Source organism: Pieris napi, chromosome 3, assembly GCF_905475465.1.
Source record: "Pieris napi chromosome 3, ilPieNapi1.2, whole genome shotgun sequence".
In the NCBI taxonomy this organism is placed as follows: Eukaryota; Metazoa; Arthropoda; class Insecta; order Lepidoptera; family Pieridae; genus Pieris; species Pieris napi.
In genome coordinates, this window is record NC_062236.1 from 11,692,847 (window position 1) to 11,713,335 (window position 20,489).

At 32.1% G+C, this 20,489-nt stretch overlaps 3 protein-coding genes across 3 annotated transcripts; all 3 read right to left on the reverse strand.

Annotated features, from left to right (window-relative positions):
* Positions 1 to 1,597: 1,597 nt before the first annotated feature.
* Positions 1,598 to 14,337, reverse strand: LOC125063152 (nonsense-mediated mRNA decay factor SMG7-like). Its single transcript, XM_047669407.1, has 18 exons — positions 14,141 to 14,337; positions 13,962 to 14,061; positions 13,659 to 13,784; positions 13,368 to 13,486; positions 12,680 to 12,896; positions 12,245 to 12,375; positions 10,878 to 11,024; positions 10,146 to 10,239; positions 8,550 to 8,736; positions 7,989 to 8,129; positions 7,786 to 7,912; positions 5,848 to 5,970; positions 5,608 to 5,777; positions 5,419 to 5,513; positions 4,955 to 5,071; positions 3,578 to 4,756; positions 2,717 to 2,812; positions 1,598 to 1,882 (listed from the first exon to the last, which is right to left on the reverse strand). Exons 1-18 carry the CDS (start codon positions 14,170 to 14,172, stop codon positions 1,799 to 1,801), a joined length of 3,285 nt encoding a protein of 1,094 aa, XP_047525363.1. The 5' UTR covers positions 14,173 to 14,337; the 3' UTR covers positions 1,598 to 1,798.
* A 1,447-nt stretch (positions 14,338 to 15,784) lies between these two features.
* LOC125063391 (BTB/POZ and MATH domain-containing protein 2-like) lies at positions 15,785 to 17,952 on the reverse strand. The gene is made up of 2 exons (XM_047669809.1): positions 17,612 to 17,952; positions 15,785 to 17,539 (listed from the first exon to the last, which is right to left on the reverse strand). Exons 1-2 carry the CDS (start codon positions 17,633 to 17,635, stop codon positions 16,571 to 16,573), a joined length of 993 nt encoding a protein of 330 aa, XP_047525765.1. The 5' UTR covers positions 17,636 to 17,952; the 3' UTR covers positions 15,785 to 16,570.
* Positions 17,953 to 18,244: 292 nt separating this feature from the next.
* LOC125063390 lies at positions 18,245 to 20,119 on the reverse strand. The gene is made up of 3 exons (XM_047669808.1): positions 19,896 to 20,119; positions 19,477 to 19,556; positions 18,245 to 19,399 (listed from the first exon to the last, which is right to left on the reverse strand). Exons 2-3 carry the CDS (start codon positions 19,537 to 19,539, stop codon positions 18,410 to 18,412), a joined length of 1,053 nt encoding a protein of 350 aa, XP_047525764.1. The 5' UTR covers positions 19,540 to 19,556; positions 19,896 to 20,119; the 3' UTR covers positions 18,245 to 18,409.
* Between the last annotated feature and the right edge of the window lie 370 nt (positions 20,120 to 20,489).

Sequence of the window (20,489 nt, forward strand, 5' to 3'; positions counted from 1 at the left end):
AATTGTATCTCATTTGTTTAATAATACCGAAATATAAATTATTGAATTTGTGTTGAGTGTTTGATGTTTTTCCTGTATTTTAAACAATTTAAGCGCTTTACGCAAAATAAAATATAACTCTGCAGGGGTTGAGCTTAGAGACCTCCCGTAGAACAATTTTTTGCATCCTCATATATCCCCTATTTGCATTTGATCCACGACTTTTTGACCACCCTGTATAATATGGTACTTGTCTTCGCTCTCGTCGATGTATTAAGTAAACAGAAGATTTAAATGGAATGTGGAGTTGATAAGAGAAAATTCATTTCGCGCCTGAAGTTTAAAGCTCCAAGCCCTCACATTCGTGAGCAACCTTGCGTGCCTGCCTTAATCATACTTTGGAAATTGTGAATCTACGATGAGTGATAATGCAATATTAAAATTTAAGTTAAAATACGTCTGTGCCATATAATTGTTTAAAAAATCTTACAGCGCGGTGTACTGGTAATACTAAGAGGTTTCATACAAGTAATTGATTTATTTATTTAAAATAGATTTGCTAAAATAACAATAAACACTGATTACCCTTGAACAATCAAACACAACATACTTTACGTAATAACTATTGCTACCTAACATAATTGTTACAGTTATATACGTATCTAAAATTAAATTTCCTATTTTTTCGAACAAACAAATTGAGATAAAATTCGTCGATAACCATAGCAAATTCATTCATACTAGACGATGGTCAAAAACGGCAACGCCGCGCATGCGCGCCAATGCGGTGGTAAAATTTAAAGAATACCAACTAAAATCGCTAAGATATAGGATACGATTGTTTATTTTTAATATCTTTAGACGTGTTTTATTTAAAATCAATCTCAACTATACCCAATATTGGCCTTGTCGGCAATAACAATACAAATATCGTATCCATTCTTTTATAAATTGATATAATATAAAAAATATTACAGCGATTATAGCAGCCCATATTTCATCCTAAAGTTCCTTTAGGTAAATAATATTCATCGTGGCTATTCATGAATAGCAACATTAAATGTCATGACATTTAAAGGAAAATAAAACAAATCGATAAAACGGATATTTTATATTAGAAAATATGGGTTTTACACTTGCATTTTTCTTAAAACGAAGTTAACAATTGCAGGAGAAATATCGGAACATGGTAACTTGTACAAAATCTAAAATACTCATTACACCAATAATTCACTCGACATTTTGCCAGTTAAATCACATTTGTACAACTAATTTACACATAAAGAAATCTAGTTTCACAAAATATTATATCAATGTTAAAATGTCTCAAACGCTTAACAATCGATACGACATAATCTGTCTCGAAATATTTAGGGTGAGATCTATAGTGCGCACTTAGACTTTGCTCAGACTTAACTACAACCATTCTTTACTTTTTTAAAGGATAATAAAGAAGGTATTGCATGAAATGAAACATCAATTTCTGTCTTAGCTTGAGCTTAGCTTAATCTCACCGTTAAAATGTCTATAAATATACTAAATCATAGTTTAACCTTAGTGTTTTTCGTAAGTAAAGTCTGAGCAAAGTCCAAGTGCGCACTATAGATCTCACCCTTAGAGTATAACAAAAAACTAAAAACGTTAAAAATTGAGCAAACTCAAACCACAGACAGTAGACTGAGCATGAAATCATGTTATCCTTTTCTTTCAGGTTTTGTTAGAAAAAGAAAGCACGTTCGAATTAGATTCATATTTTAAAATATTAAGTGAACGCTCAGTCGCTTGTTAATGCATATTTTTAGCTTTTTTAAATTTCGAATCATCGCGGTGCTGGCGGATGCTTGTTCTGCTTTTGCTGCTCAAGTAAACGTTCGAGGGGTGATCCGGGGCCAGACCACAGCGACTGAAAAAAAAGTTAATCAATATTAGAAGGGTAGGTATTGGGTAATTTTGTATGTCCTTTGCGTTTTTATCTGTAGAAGTAGTTGCACTGTTTGTTTAACTACTATCCATTCAATTGTTTTTGAGTATATTATTTATTGGCAATAATACCGCTCCTCTTTTCCACTGCGTCGATTATTTTACCGCTGTGTGACACGGGCGCGTTGGGTGGAGGAAATTAACTAAAGCTGTGCGCGCGAATACGATTTACACCTTGTATCTTGTAATTGTTATATTTACGCTTTCTCAAGGATGAAATGATATTGATTCTAAGTGCATAGATTTGACTCAGGAAAATTGGTCTCAATTCAACCACCTTATAATGTTCCAAAAGAGTTAATTAAATTCTAAGAGCTGATTTGATTAGGTTGTTTATATAAATATATTAACTTCTATCACTCCTCCTTTACTGTGCAAAGTATCCTATTATGGAATTCCTTACCACTTTATATCAAACTAACTCAGTCTTTAAATTTATTTAAAAATCTTTTTGATCATTTTTCTTCTGCTTCGTAATTATCTACTTATATATTAATTGTGACTCAGTTAACCCTAGGGTTAGCTTTTAAATTTTTGTTTATACATATTATGTTCTCTTTAGATTTTACTGTACCATGTTTTTTTGTGTTCTTTTTTGTTAATTATTTATGCAGTTCTTGTACTTTACCCTCTGTAGGTGTTTCTGTTTTATTGTTCCATACTAGGGTTGCCTAATAACTTATGTAACCTGCTTATTTATAATGTTTCTGTAAGGTAACGAAGTGTAAATAAATAAATATGTTCTGGGATTTCATACCTGTTGAGGTAAGGCGTGTCTAGGTGCTTCAGAGCCACTGAACAGGGAGTAGGTATTTGTATCGCTTGGCTCACCAACACCACTCGTAGACTGACCCTGAAAATTCAAAAAATATTTGATCTGATAAATGTCAATTCGGGGTTGAAACACAAAAAATGTAGTTGATATTACGTTACTTGAATATGCCGGCGCTACGCCACAATTATCGTGTCCAGACTCCATTATAATAAAAACACACACGTAATATCACTTTGTTTATTTATGACGGAGAGATTAGTGGATTGAACAGGGACCGATTGTTGACAAAGCAACAAACAATAACCTGAAGAATGTCTGCAAAGCACGATCTAAATTTTAACAAAAACAGGATCTGCTGATAAATTTATGAAGATAATGACGTCACCAATATTGACGTCATAGACTAGATTATTGGCATCAGCCATTTATCTACTTTTTAAATGCTACTGCTTGGTTCGACCGCTCAATCGAAATGAGCGCTAAAGATTTTTTTAATATTTATTGTTATTAAGTTTCTAATATTTAAAATTATAATAAATTACTGTTAATAATATTAATAATGACAATTGAGTCATTATTAATATCGACCATTAAATAGTCGTTAATTTATAGATCTAGTAACATTGACAAATTAAATAAACCATTCGTATAAACGGATTTGAACTAATTTGAATTTGATGTTATTAAATGATAATGACAATGGCAGCTGACACTAGCATCATTGCTTCAACATAAAAAATAAAGACTATGAAATTACTACAGACTATCAAATAAAATATCGATATTAAATATTATTAATATTTTTGTAACGATATAATGATTATATATAAAATAAATACGTACCCCGATAGAATCCAAAGGTTTCATATTCCCTTCCTTAAACGTCTCGTTAAAGTTTAACCTCTGTTGCATTTCCAGGTTTGAGCCGAAGTTGAGAACTTCTTTGTTTGGGAAATTGGGCGTGTCCAACATTTGCAAAGGTTGGTAATATTTGCCAAACTGTGGGTACATCGCTGCATCATAGCTAGGTGTGTTGTAACCGAGACCTCCCACCGAGGTATTGAAGTTGGGAGATGTCACCAAATTCTGCAGAGTGGGCATTTGCCCAATACTAGACTGCATATAGTTTGGCACTAAGTTGTCATTTTTCGGAATATTTTGCACGTTTGCCCCCAATTGTATATTTTGACCGAGATTTTGCATATTATGACCCATGTTTGGAATATTCTGACCCATATTCTGCATATTTTGACCCGGCATTTGGTTAAACGGTACATTCTGGTATGGATTCATGTTGGGCACTTGGGGGTAGAAATTGGGCATTATCGGCGGCGTATAGTTTGAGTTAACGGGTTCCGACTTCCACCACGACACCGGCTGATATGACTGTTCGGTCGGCCAATTCTGCTGGAAGGTGTTAGCTTTGAAGTTGTCGTCTCTGAACTTGTTTTCGTTGTTCTGACTGTCTTGTCCCGCTTGCCAATATCTGTATTGATTGGCGAATCGCGGCGGGAGGTCGTTAAGGAAATTCTTTTTGTCCCCAGAAATTTGGTAATTTTGGAATTTCCCATCTTGAAACATTTCTTGACGGGAGTTTTGTTTTTGTAAAGCGGCCGTTCGGACGTCGATCTCCTTCGGGTTGACTACCGGGAGTCGAATCCCTTGGTTGGCATAATTCGGGCTGTAGCTGGTGCCGGCGTTTTGTGGGCCGAAGCTTTTCTGGTAATTCACTCTTTGCGCTTCATAGTTTTGCTGCCACGGTGATTCCTGCCTCTGTGGTATATTTTGATTTGGGGAAGGCTCCTTCTTTTCCTCGACTTTCTTCGGTTCCGGCTCAGCGTTGACCAAATGCGGGTAACCGGCAGACTTGTCTTTGAGAGAAAGTATTCCACCAGTCTTCCTGCCGATCGGCAGGTTCGCCAAAGATTTGATAGCTTTTGGTTGAATAGTTATGGGTTTGTCATCTTTAGATTCAACGAGATCAGTCGACTCCGGTGTGGGAGGTGGTGTTACAAATTTCACCTGAAAAGTGATAGCAGTTATTAGTTCTAAATTGTTATAGTTTGTTAGGTTAATGATTAAACCACTAATGCTTATTATCGGACCTACAATTTCTATGGGAAATAAAGTTTGAACTTTTTTATCTAGAGTTCCAAATAATTATAGAGTTTTATTTTATGCTTTCCTAATAAAAATGAATCAAAAATGAATAAACCTGACCTGTTTGTTGGTTTCTTCCTGTTTCCGCATGATGGCAGCCATCGCAATATTGACTCGCGGCTTCCGAGATTCCTTTTTATCTTCAGTTTTCACGCCAGCTTCACTGCTTTCTGTTTCCTTTAAAAAATATTACTTTTACATATTTTGATAGTCTGTTTAAGAATCAGTAGAGATTTAGAGTCAAACATTGCAATTTTACAATATTTAACTTATGAACTTCAAAAAAGAAATATACATTAAATGCTTGTAATTTTACATTTACTGCCAGTTCTCAAAACAAGGGCGTAGAACGGAAGAGAACTCAAACTCTCCGCCACTCTTTTTATCTTATTAATCTTAATTTGTTATGATTTTGACACAAGTGAACTTAGGGATAATATTTACGTTAGTAAAAAAATCCAGAACGTGTATCTACTTTGTATACGTAAATATAATTAAATATAGAAACTTAAAAAAAAACAAACCGGTATCTCTTCGTTGGTTGTAGCGAGTGCCCGTTCCTCTCGAGCTCGCTCCAACGAACCTTGGGGCTTTAGTATTCCCACACGTTTTTCACGCACTGAAAATAAATATAACTATTAATTGAATCTTAAAAAAAAAAATTATTAACGAAAGCAGAACAGAAGGGAATGCGTTATTACTCATTATTTTACCCTTTTCTCTAAAATCAGCCTCCGATATAATGATAGGTGGAGGTGGTTCAATGATTTCTTCTACCGGTTCCAGATTCGATTCCGTGTGTAAACACAAGGTTTCCAATGCCTCAGTCAATTGATCACCGCCGACTGCGCTTGCTGTAAACGTTATTTTATCGTCGTCTTCACTGTAAAAAAAATACCACCTTGTTAATGTTAATTAAATCAAAAATAAGTACAAATAAAAAAGTTTCTTACGTATATGTTAAATTCTCAGGAAACAGTTCTGCTAGTTTCTTCCCGAGTAACATAAGTCTGCGCGCGCGCACTCGATGCTCCAATTCCGGTTCCCCGACTAGACTGAGACTGCTCACATCTGGCCTATATATTATTCTTATATTAATTAATACGTATTTAAAACTTAAAGTAAATATTATAATTTTTGTACTTAAAAAAACACGTAATTTTCTACAGCTCACATATTCCGGCGCCTCCCTATTTTAGAATACCAACATTCTGGCAAATGATTTAAGGCAAAGCGAAGAAATATCTAAAATAAAATATATGTTTTTTATAGATGAACCCAGGACCTATTATTAAGCTAAAGCCTGTCAACTACAGGAAGAAAAAACATTGATTTCTTCCTTTCTTAAACGTTTGAATCTTTTCAAGTGAAACTTCTTTAGGCGCATGAGGGTTAATTTTTTACGGATGAAACGCAATAATAATATTAGCGTCACGAAGATGTGCAGCGTTTTTGTCGAAGAAAAGGGAGAGAACGATTGAGACCAATTGAGAGAGAAATTTAAAATTTAAATTCTGTTCAGAGAATTTATGAAATATTAGTATTTTATAAATTATGCAAAAAAGTTATTGAAATCTGAAATGACGAATTGTAAATTAAAATGCCACGTATTTTTACTATCGAAGAAATAAATTTAAAAAAAAATAAACTTATTATTTGTATTAATTTTCGATCATTCGATTTGAAGATTCTATCATTTTTTGACATGTCAGAGATTACAAACCTTTTTAACCGGGCGCATTTATCAATTTCAATACGAGTCTGAACATCTGACTCTATACATACATTTTAGCTGCGCTGCTCAACATAACTGCGTCCCTTTTCATCATAAACAATAAAAAAAGCAAAAGTAAACATAACATTTTTTTTAAAGGTTTAATAAACCTGGAATTGGTAGGCAGTGATGCCAGCTAAATAATAAAATAAAGTAATTAAAGTTAATTCGATATATTGTTCATGATATTGAAATATTAGTTTTGTATTAGGTGACTTGAGTAAGTAAATATTAAGATATTGTAGGTACAACATTGATATACAAAAAACCCAAGATGCACAGTCTCGAATAAAAGTAACGCTCGAAAGTGTCCCGAAACACACTTCTGTTCTGTCCCTTTCTATAATTGCTAAAAGTTGTTATTACAACGCAGTGTATACGTACTTAAAGCAATAAAACTTTACCACCGACCGTGGTCGGTAGGACAAGCTATTGAGTGGAGTCGAACATGACTTTTTTATTTACAACTATTTAACATAATTTTAAATTTATCCGACTTTTCAGGTGCTTTACAGCGTGCGTGGTCACGGTGACTGAAGACAAAAGGTGTTGGATGTTAAATAGTTGTAAATTTATAATAATACATAACTTTAATCCGGTTAAAAAGTTTTTTCTTTAAATTAAAAAAAAATGTTAAATTGGCTACCTCCTGACCTACACTTTATATAGCGTAAATATATTTGTCAAAAACTACATAAATAACATCGACTCCACTAATTAGACGCGAGACTATTTGAAATGAGCGCACAATTTAGAATGTTGCGCTCATTTTTTGAGGACGTTTTTTTGACGTTGAGTGTGCATCTTGCGTTTTTTGTATATCAATGAGGTACAACATAAAAAATACGTAGCATTTTATTTTATTGCCCTTAATTGGGTCAAATTAGTCCCTTTTTCGGTGGAGAACTTTTTTAGTAGCAACATTTATGAAATGTCAGAATTCTACGGAATGAAAAATCACAGTATTGTATAATTATTTTTTGTTGTACATAATTTATGTAAGCTGTATTACGAAATAGATAATAAATCAACAAACAAACAATACAACATATAAAACCCATTAAATGATTCCAAATAACTGTATTTTAATAATAATTATGTATCAAAAATACTTTACGCCACATCTCCATCGGATTCCGGTAAATCTTGATAGGTGTGGTTTTCGAAGGTGAGCCCTTTCAGAGCGCCCTCTAGCGGCAGGAAACCGTTCAGCTCTTCGTCCTCTGGTAGTGGAACCGAGTCAACTAGAAATATTTACATTTAAAATTATACATACAATAATAATTCATATACTATAATCAAAAGTGCTTATAAAATTACATTTATCATCATTGAGCGAAGCGGTGTCTCCTAATTTATTGAAAACGTGCGCCAGCGCAGCCCAAATTTGGGGCCGCGTTTTCCATGCTGAAGTCCTGATCACTTTCGTTTGGCAAATTGTCCATTGCAGGAATATTTTTACTGAAACAATTAATATAAATAAACATATCATTTAAAAGGGTCTATAACTAAAAGGCATGTATGTATTTAAAAAAATATATTTTGGTGAATTTTATGGATAGAGAGAATGGAATAACTTTCCATGTAAAAACTATATGCTCCTTTTAATAAAATTCACACATATTATTACATATACTGACTACAATTAATATTGAGTATGGATTGGAAAAATGTTAGTAACAAATGGAGAATGATATCAACATATATTACATACATAATCTATATTAGATTACAGCAAAAACTTTGTCAGCACTACAAGTATATATATAAAGTGTGCGTGTGTGTGTTTTTGTGTGCGTAAAACTTTCCCTATACTTTAATTTCTAGTAATAATGGGTATATTTATGTTACAAATGTTTTATTTCAATTTGAAATACATACACGTTGGCAAGGTTCTCGTCAAGAGTTCATCCGCAGCATAGGCCGGCAGCAGCAACGCGAGAAGTGTAGCGGCGGCAAGAGAAGCGGCAAGTTGAGCTGCCTTCCCTTCAGACTCAGTCAGCGCTTCGCTATCCAGCGTTAGATCCTCGGTTGTCGAGTGCACTATCCATATGATGACACAGGCCATCTGAAACCATCATCATAATCTGGATATAATGGAGAGACTGGGTCTACGGGTACCAAGTAAAAACCTGAGGCGGAAGTCTCAACTTTTGGATGTACCGCGCGCACATTCCAACTTGGTTAGCGAAGCGCCACTCACGCGAGCAATACATATAATAAATAGAATTTCCATGGAGGTAGACTTATTTGTTTTAGATATATATATCTATATATATATATATATATATATATACAGCCGACTCTCGATAATTTGAATTTCTTTTTCCGGTCCCTTGAAAAATACTCGATAAATTGAATAAAATCAATGATAATTGGTCCCTTCGGTAATTTGAAGTTGAAAAAGTATTATCTTGCTCGCCAACATGCGATAATTTGAAATCCGGTCTTCCCTACTCTCTATAATTTGAAGCGTTTATCATGCACATACCTGTTGTTTGTTTACATAAATGAGGCATGAGTAAGTTCGCATTCCAGTCTTTTGTGAATAATTGTTATAATAATTGTTAATACATAATAAGAATAAAGAAATAATAAATAACAAATTTTGATCAAATTCTTATTTCCTTCAGTCGCCCCTCCCCCTCGTGGTTATTCAAACACTTGTTATTTGAACTCTTGATAATTTGAAATTTTTCTCTAGTCCCTTGAGTTTCAAATTATCGAGAGTCGACTGTATATATATATATCAATGTGTCGTTCTATCGCATTAGTAATAACTGTAATGACAGAATAATTATGTGGAATAAATAAATCATATGGAAAGGCCAGTGACTCTAATCTAATGGGTACCGTTTTACCTAGTAGATTAGCTCTTTATAATATTTACGAAAGAGAAAGCGACATGCCAGCTACGTTACAAAGGTCTTTCAGCAGCAGTCTTTCCCAACGTGAGCTCACGCCCCACAGGGGACAATTTGATTGTTAAGGGAGGGATTTCGTAAATGGACTCGACGTTTTTCATTTTATGTTTTGAAAATATACTTACAGTGTTTCGATAACAATTTCCTGTATAGAGACTGTATAGGCAAGACATTAGATAAATGCATGACTTCTCTGGAGATAAGGATCTCCACTTGAGTCCTTACTATCAAGTGAGAGGATTCTTTTGTTAACAATATTTGCAAAGGTGTGGTTTTAGCTAGTAAAGAAGAGCTTTTTATTTTGTTAATTATTGAAAAGTGTTAATAGAGAATAGGACAAATACTTATTTTCTGTCTTGGTGGAATCCGTTTTAAGATTAATGGATATATCTCCATTAAATTAACATAATAGTTTAAATTATGCGCACCTTTGAGTAAAAAGATTTGACCCTTGACTAACATATAATAATGGTTTTGTTTTTAGAATATCAATCGATTCTATTCCTATTACTAGTAGAACAATTATATTTTTTTATATATAAAAATAACATACCTTGTTAAGTGTGAGTGAATCGAAGCTGTCCGTCGCGATGAGAGGAGATAACGAATAGTTTAACGTGTTGATTAGTTCAGATGCGCTGTCCAAACTGAAAATAAAATACTTGTGTTAAGTTAGTAGCGAAGAGAACTGATCACGACACGACTTGGGAACTTTTGCAATTTTGTAGATGCTTGCAAGACAAATGAAGCGTTCTAAATTTTTTTAGCCATACTAATTCAAACATACCAAACAAAGATTTAAATATACGTATACTCTGATTTTTTATTACGTAGAATTCTGACATTTCACAAGTGTTGCTACTTAAATAGTTCTCCACCGAAGAAGGGACAAATTTGACTTATTTGAGGGAATCAAAACGTCAATCAGACTAGATTTAATTTTATTTAGCTCTTGTGCTATCAAATCATTTTTTCGGTATTTAGTTTGAGTTATTTGACAGCGCTCAAGACGAGATTTTTACAATACGAATTATAATATGGACCGGTTGTAAAGATCGTAAAAACACAATAAAAACACAATTTGACAGAAGATTGACAAAATTTGATTTTAGGAGTGCAATTACGCCCTTTTTATTTTCCAAGGGGTGGATTTTCACCATAATGTTATGGTGAGATATAAGGCATAATTTAAGATACAAAATAGCTGAATATTTTGTATTTCGGCTGTAGATAGCGCTGTTCTCAAAATAATTTATTAAATACGTACATAAAAAAATTTACTTACTGCTCAACGTTATGTAGGAAGTGTATGGCTCGCAATAATTCAGTAACATATGAGTGAGAGTCCAGCCTTTGTTTGGTCACTGCGACCGATTTAGTTTCCGTCACTCCGGTGAGAACTGGCAGAATTGTTAACTCTTTGCCGTCGCGACTGAAAAATATTTTTTTAAAGATTTATCTACTTAATCTATCAAATATATTTTAATTGAAGACTCTGAGTACGGGTGTAAACTACTAGTATTAGGAATAAACTTAAGTTGATCAACCAATTAAAATAATACCTAAATTGACATAAATTTTAATCACCTGAAAGTAATGATAATAATATAGCCTCATTTTATTCTCAAACTCATATATGACACAAGCTATTAACAGTAAGGAATGAAAGCCTGTTTAAAAGCCTTCTCCAAAGTTGAAAATTGTATATATATATATATATATATATCTTAGTTAATAATTAAAAGCGTAAACCAAATGATAGCAAACATTACATACTTGAAGCCAAAATGAACTTAACATTTAATTGATATTGTTTAAAAATAGCTTTACAAATTCTGAATAAAAATGATCCAATCATTCATTTCATTAGTACACATATACAGTCAAAACCGGTTATAACGAGATTGAAGGGACCGTATAGTTGCCGACGTTATATCCGATAGTCGTTATAAGCAATGTCATATATTATATATACACAAGTATAGTTCATATGTATGTACAATACATACAAGTTATATTATCATAGTTATCTATCTAGAATAGGTAGGTATGGGTTATAATATGGTATGTTAATATTATAATATGTAAACGAGTCAAAAAAGAAACAAAAATATTTATTACGAAATAATTAGGTACAAAAGTAATCAGTCTCAAGGTATGAGTATCACGAGTATCAAACTGTTCGTTAAAGGCAACAAATTTTTGCAAAATCGTTACAGCGTTAAGAGCCTCGGAAATCGTTGTTGGCTGAAACTGTTCGTTGGGAGAAAGTGCGTAGGTAATAATATGCCTAAATATTCATTCAACGCCTCTAAATAAGATTTAAAATAGTTTGTATTGTTTTGTTTTGCTGAGACAAGAAGCGGTTGGTCGTTATAGCCGATGAATATCGATAAAATTTCGTCGTTGTAAGCGATATGTCGCTGTATCCGATGTTGTTATAAGCGGTTTGTTTACTGAATAGTTTACTAGGGATTCGGACGGGACCGTACAATCTGGTTGTAATAACCGATAGGTCGTTGTAAACGATGTCGTTATAAACGGTTTTGACTGTACTTGCGTATACAATCCTATTCATATTTTTTTACCAAAACGATTTACAGCTAATAAAAGAATTGATCTCAAAATTACTATTAAAATTTCAATAGTTACCTGGCAGCGGCGGCCAAAGTGCGTGCGAGGTTAGCAGGCGCGGGTGGAAAGGGCGCTCGTACAAGCAACGAGCGAACATGCCAATACACTGCTGCTAGGCGACGACCTCGACGCCAAGCAACTAGTGCTAGCTACAAAAAATATATGTTCTTATCTTGTTTGGTTGGTAACAAGAAACTGGAAGATCCTAGGTTAAATTCCCTGCAAAACAATTGTTCTTCCGAGATGACAAAAACTATTTAAAAAAAAAATAACCAGAGACAGACACTGATTTATTGACGCTACTTCATACATTACTTAAACAAATATCGTAATATATGTATATTACTAGTCAGCAATACTTGAAATTTAGAGACATTCAAATATATTTTATTTCATAGACTCACAAGGTTGACATATATAATTCTACTTTCTATATTAAAAAGGTATAAGTACTTGGTTATAAGGCTGTCCAGAATGGGGAGACACAGCCAAAGCATGCCTATAAAATGTGTGGGCAACTCGGAGCTGTTGTCTATATCGGGCTAAATCACCAAGGTGTACAAGGCAATGTTGGCAGGCATATCTTGCTCCAGCTACTCCAGATTTACTGATAGCCATTCCGCCACTCACTTCCCAACCTTCAATTGCACCAACGAGGGATGCACGGCGTCTAAATAAGAAGATTAATGTGATCATTTTAATTTAGAAAAACCTACTAAGGGAGCGTTCAAGTATAACGTAACGAATTTTGGGAGGGGGGGGTCATTTTGTAAAATGTATGCATTTGTAAACTATGCGGGGCGGGGATTGAATTACACGTTATTGTTAATATTATTTTCGACTTACACCACATAATAGTAACTGAAGAGTCACTAGGTGGTCACGAAACGTTTTACTATACTTGGGTACTGAAAAACGTTACGGCGAGTTACATGGGGGAGGGGGGGGGGGGGGTCAATAATCTCCAAAAATTGCGTTACGTAATACTTGAACGCTCCCTAATATCTATTTCACTTTTTAATATTTGTACTCCAAGTAGTAGAAGTATATTGTTATAAGTCTGTAATCCAGTTATAATCCGTGTATACAGTTTATTAGGTTTTTTAAAATTACAATTTATAAAATATGTTACTCTACACACCTGAATGGCAGATCTAATTTATATGTTGTACAAATCTGATGCAGGAGACATAAGTAGAACCCTGCTGCTGCCTGCAATACCCATGACAGCATTGCTTGTCCTTCACTCCTTTGAGCATTCTAAAAGTTTGAATAAGTAATTTATTGAATAAAAAACAATGAATTAATAAAATTTTAAAAATACATAATTGTAAGGAGTAAAAATTTATTAGATGGTATTTTGTAAAGTCCAGTATTACATTAAAAATCTAAAGTAATGAATTACTGAATTAAATACATATTACAACTGCACCTTTCTGTCCTTTGATATGGCCTGTAATGCCTCAATCTGCTGCTTGAACCCTACATTCCAGAGATCTTGTTCTACTTTCTTTTCTAAGGCATAGTCCAAATCTAATGTCAATACTTTCTGATAAGTCTGAAATAAATATGTATTCATTAAAAACATAATTTCTCAAAATAAAAGTCAGGTTTTGAATAGCACAATTGTTTTTTTACTATTTTGTAATAATTTTTCATAATATAATAGAGTACAATATCTTTCTCTAATGCACTTAGATAATGAGATATGAAAATAATAATTTATAATACATACTTTCTGCAACTGTTGTTGTGTAGTCCAAAGACTTCTGTCTTGCAACATTGAGGTTCCACTGTTACATTTTAAAACTTTCTGTTTTAACTCATCTGCATCTCTGAAATTAAGATTTATTGCGTAAATATATAACAAATATATAGAACGTAAGAAATAATCATTATTGTGCTAGCACTAACCTTAAGACTTGAGCAGCTGCGTTTAAAACCATTCTAAAATGAGGCTTAGCGCCTCAGTTTTTGTCATAGCATTTGGAAATTAAAATTGATTTAAGACCTACGCGAGCTTAACAATAAAGAAAATTTTCTAAAAACAATTCGCCATCAAATAAAATATGGCATTTTCATTTTTCAGGATAATCGACAGCTGTCACGAGTGTTAAAACTAATAAGATTGACACAATTAACATACTCTGTTCTCACAGATTCAGACTAACTAAACAGGAGTGAAATAACGGTGAGATTTCTTATTTAAATATGTACTAACATAATCAAGTAAGAGTTTGTTTGTTATTTAGCACGCGCTAACCGAGTAACTTTTGGTTCAAATGAATAAAATGGATATTAAACAACATTACGCAAAACAAAATAAGATCACATCATCTACACTGCGTAAACGGTTAATGTTCGTAATCATTACGTATGACGGAAAAGTTTTTCTATAAAACTCATTGATATACAAAAAACCCAAGATGCACAGTCTCATATAAAAGTAACGCTCGAAAGTGTCCCGAAACACTATTTCTGTCCATAACAGTATATGTTACAAGCATATATTATTGCAAAATCAACCTTACGCGAATTTCTTAAAGTTGTTATTACAACGCAGTGTATACGTACTTAAAGCAATAAAATTTACGACCGACCGTGGTCGGTAGGACAAGGTATTGAGTGGAGTCGAACATGACTTTTTTATTTACAACTATTTAACATAATTTTAAATTTATCCGACTTTTCGGGTGCTTTACAGCGTGAGTGGTCACGGTGACTGAAGACAAAAGGTGTTGGATGTTAAATAGTTGTAAATTTATAATAATACATAACTTTAATCCGGTTAAAAAGTTTTTTCTTTAAATTAAAAAAAAATGTTAAATTGGCTACCTCCTGACCCACACTTTATATAGCGTAAATATATTTGTCAAAAACTACACACAAAAAAGTTCAAGAGTACATAAATTTATTTATAAAAAAAAACACAAATAAATAACATCGACTCCACTTGTAGACGCGAGACTATTTGAAATGAGCGCACAATTTAGAATGTTGCGCTCATTTTTTGAGGACGTTTTTTTGACGTTGAGTGTGCACCTTGGGTTTTTTGTATATCAATGATAAAACTCCTAAAATAAGGCAACCACAATAATTATGTCAACCTCTTAAAACTATTTTTATAGTAATATATTTTATGTAATTAGTGTAAATAATATTAAGTTCAGGTATATGAGGTAAAGCTAGTTTTTTGTAATTAGTAATTTTTGGTATGTTGTTAACATATTTTATACTTTATAGTGAGATCTTTTTCACCCTTTTCGATCAGGGCAAGTTCGTTTCGCTGACATTTTAGCTAATCTCTTTGGTACGGGGTCATATCTCAATAAACTCTTAACGGGTTTACCAATTTTGCTCGTTTTTTTTAAATATCGGTTACGACGCGTCGCACATCGTTTTAACCTTGCCTGAACTTTCACAAATATTTCAAGTTAAAAATTAGCCAACTCGGTCCAGCCTCGAGTTTTAGCGAGATAAACAACAGCAATTTATTTTTATATAGGTATAGGTTAAAAATTAATAGTTAAGATTTCTTTAAAATACATTAAAATAAACTTTGGTAGATAATAATTTATTTTTTATGAACGCAGTACATCTTACAATGTAATAAGTAAAATAGTTCTAAATAAAGTTACGTTTTCTAGAGATAGTTATAGATAGGTATATGTGTATAGAGCAGGGTTACAATTCCATTTTGTATTTTTTTTTAAACGAAATTTAGTTTTTATTAAACGAGTTTCCTTAATTAAGATAACAAAAACACAACATTTATTATTTTATCCTTTAGTCTAAATATATCCACATTATAAGTTTTCGGTAATGCGGTCTTGATATTTTTTACTTATAATTGTGATAAAATTACTGCATAGCTCACAATATTGCTAAATTAATATGTTACTTATACCAAAATTACCTTAAAGCTGGTAGGTAGATGTTACATTTAGATAGGTTTCAACTGTTTTAATATTTTTAACCCTCTCTAGCTTAACTAACTTAACATAAAAATAACGTAAATAAACAATAATTCCAATCCAGGCAGGTTACTGCAGGACATACTAAAATGAAACATTATGTTAAAACTAAACTTTTATTAGATATAGGTTTAGTTATTCAAGCTATTCATTACTGTTTTTAAAGGGTATTATAAGAAACAATAATAATATTTTTTGTAAGTCTTCCGTTTGTATAGATAATAAGTCGGAATTGATAGACTGAGCCAAACATGTGTGGATATATTTTTACACAATCGCCCACTTAACAGGTTAAGTCAACATCACATTTTTTATATATAATAGAATTTTCAATGACAAGTTTTATTCAACATTTTTCCCTGTACACCGTTTAGGAAACTAAAAATTTACACAATTCTCTTATCAATTCCGCATTATTAATTTCATCAAATATGTTATTTTCAAGGGCTGATTTATTTTTTTTAATAAATATTAAAGATGCTGTTTTCAATGAATGAGAATTATATGAATCAGCAACAGCTAGCATTTCCAATGCATTCTCTATTGAAATTTGTTGAATCAAAGCATGTTCAGATAATTCTCTCAAACCAGAGAGATTAAACCTGTCTGCAAGAATAAGCATATTAAAAAAATTAATATTTTCCACATCTTTTAGAGTCCCAGAATAAATAAAATATAGAAGATGTCGCAGTTCCTCTTTGTTTACATCTATTAATTTCACGCAGTTGTTTTTACTCTCAGCAGTGTCTTCTTTTAGCATCGCCCTAAAAACTTCACTATGAGCCATAAGCAAGACTTTATGTACGAGAAACTTTTCTCCATCTTCGGATTCTATTGTAAAGTCAGCTCCAATTGGTTCTTCCAAAAGTGGGCTAAAATCTAGAACTGCATCCAAAGAACTCGCATTCTCATCTTTATCAACAAAAGATATGGGTATAAATAGTTGTTTACCTTTAAGCATATCTACTTCAATAATATCAAAACTGTATGTAGTCACATACTTGAAAGTTGATTCTTCTAGTTTTCCAAAATCACACTTGCTTAAATCGGGGCTTAGAAATGCAATATTTTTGTCTTTATCAAATATAACTGTATTTCCACTACTTAAACTTAGGCTGACAATACCTTCCAGCTTGTTAGTGATAAAAATGTGAATTAAAAATACTTCCCCTATCTGGTCTGTTCTTGTAACAAACCAGTATTCACCAATTTCTTGCATATATGTTCCTCCTAAATCATAATAATTTGGGCGATGAAGTTTTTCATAAATAGCATCAATACATAAAAACTTCGCTTCACGTGTTTGACAGGGTTGATGTCCAAGAATAACATAATTATCCTGAAATAAATATAAATATATATTTTTTTAGTTTCTTTGAATATTAAATAAAAATAATAGCTTAGAACATACCATTACATAGTCCATTTTTTCCATAACAAAAGGTACACTATAAATAGCAAGAAAAACCAATAAGATCTTATGTTTTCGTATTTTTTATTAAATGTGAACGGTCGACTATGATTCATTTAAGTTAAAAGTAATAATTGTGTCAGAGGATATAGAAGCTCGCTACAGGAAAATGTTATCTTGCTTACTAACGATAATACCGAATGATTAAGAAAATATTATGAAATAAAGATCATCACTATAAATAACAGCGCGAATAAACTGAATATTTATACAATACATATACAACTAGTATTTGTATTGTAAATTATTGTAATTAAGATTTTTTTATTTTATTGTCACAAACTGTCAAATCTCAATTTATATTTTCTTGATTTGACACCGAGGACAGATTATTCTTATTTTTATAGTTATCTGCATTCTGCATCAGTATGACTATGGTGATCGTCGAAAATGGTCACGTGACCAAGTGTGAGCTAATGTCATTCCCATACAAATTCGTTTAGCGTTATGACACATGACTGTCGAAATTCGAAAAGTTTTTGTCTCAAGCATTGGCCACTTTTCTTTTAATACATAATCTGAATTTTTATAAATAATTCCACAGCACAATAATTGGTATTAAAACAAAATAAAATTACATTATTTAACTTTTATTATAAAAACATGTTTTTAAAAATAATACATTGCTTATAATAATTTTAAGTGTATACCATATTCTTAAAATGCCACTTATATAATAAGATTTTTTTATCCAAATGATTTACATTACTTAAATAATGTTAAGTAATTTACATATAATTATTTATCAAAATAAATATGTTCAAACAATTTCTTAGTTAAAACAATATCATTAAGGTTTTTCCAAGCATCAGTTTCTAGCACCTCTGGATTTTCCTTGAAAAATTTAAAAACACTTTTCTCCACCTCTTTAAGTTGGTATTTTTGTGACAATTTTGCAATATCCAAAGCATTTTCAATGCAAACCTTCTTTCTGATAGTAGTCTCTATAAGCGGATATAAATTATTTAATTTGAATTTTTCCGCCAACTCCAATAATACCTCACTCTCATATTTGTTTATATCCTGTATATTGCCAGAATATATATATTCCAAAAATAATTCAATAATTTCATCTTTTATATCAAAAAACATAGAGTCAGTTGTCAATGATGATTTAATTAGATCTCTCAACACAGGGCTGTGTGTACATAACATTATTTTATGTGTGGGGAATTTTTTATGGCTAGCAGATTCTAGAGTAAAATCTGACTGCTGTTGTTTTATTATGTTCCCTATATTATGTTTTGCCTGAACTTTTTCAACAATTGTTATATTTAGTCCAAAAGTAGGTGTAACTTTTAACTTAAGTGGAATTATTAATGCTTTATTATTAAAAACACCTTCTAAGTCCGTTTTATAAAAGTTAAATGTTTTTATGAAATGGCACTGGTCTGGTTTTGATGATTTGAATGACTTCCATATTAAATCATCATGCAGAAAAACATAATCTTCATGTTTAGGTTCAGTTTTCAGTTTACTGGATTTACTAATACCAACAGAGAAAAATCCAACATTTCTATGGCATACAAAAAGATTTAGTAAAAGATTGTCAGAGGGACAAATTTCTGTCATTATGTAGAACCATAACTCTGGTTTTTTATTAGTAAATGTACCAGCTACATCATATTCATCAGAATACTCAAGCTTATATCCTATGTCAAAGATACAAAGCCTTTCAGCATCACTGGTTTCACATTCTTGAATACATGATATTGTAGATTTTTGGAACTGCAATGAAAAGAAAACCATTGAGGTCTAACTCACAATTATAATGGGAAATCAGAAATTTGATGAATATAACAAACCTTTAAAGGCTTTTTGCTATCTAACATAGTATCCTCTGGTGTAGCCATTTCACTGTCTTCCATTTTTAACTTCAAGTATACTGAAATATATTACAAAGATGAAATAACTTACAATGTGTTGAGTCATATTGCATCACAACACATAAATTAAATATATTATGATTGTTAGTCATTACAAACATATTGGATTTTCATCCAACTATGTATGAAATGATATAAAATAAGCAAAAGACCCTCCTGGTGCTCAACTTTATGATTTAAATTAATATTAAGAACAATTTCGCTTTATTTCCAATTTTATGACGATAATATGTTATTATTCGTTCTTATTGTTTTCAAGTGTTTTTTGAAGAATATCTTTGTACCTATCTGTTCTACTTCACAAAAATAAATCATAAGGAGATAAATGATTTACATACCACTAAATGCTTGAAGTGCCCTCAAAGGAAGAATAAATTTTGAACTATAGTTTAAGACTCAAGACTTATTTAATTATTGACTGTATTGAAGTACCAGTTAAAAAGAATGACCCATAGGTCATTCAATTACTCACTAAAGATTAATCAACAAGGAAAAATAAAAATTTATAGGCGAAGAGATAATAATCTTGTCAAAATGTAAAACGTATTTTCCAAATTTACTTAATGTTTTTATTGTGTATGTCAATGTCGGGATGTCAGAATCCAAAGCAATCAGAATAATGCAACACTCATAATATGTCAAGATAACTAAAATCCTATAATAATCTAATACAACGTGAAACATTATAATACAATTTAGATACATCAACATAATATAATTCAACAAATGACACGATAGCTGCAGGGTCATTTAAATTTTTTTGGCTTAATTTACTGTGCTACTGTGTTAGCACAGTGAATTAGGCTTTTGTCACTAGAGTCTAGACTACTATTATAAATAAACTAGCAAACTCGGCGAACTCCGTTTCGCCACCAGATGGCTTCGTTTTATGCAACATTTCGTTTGGTGATCCCGCTTTTCTGTTGAAATTT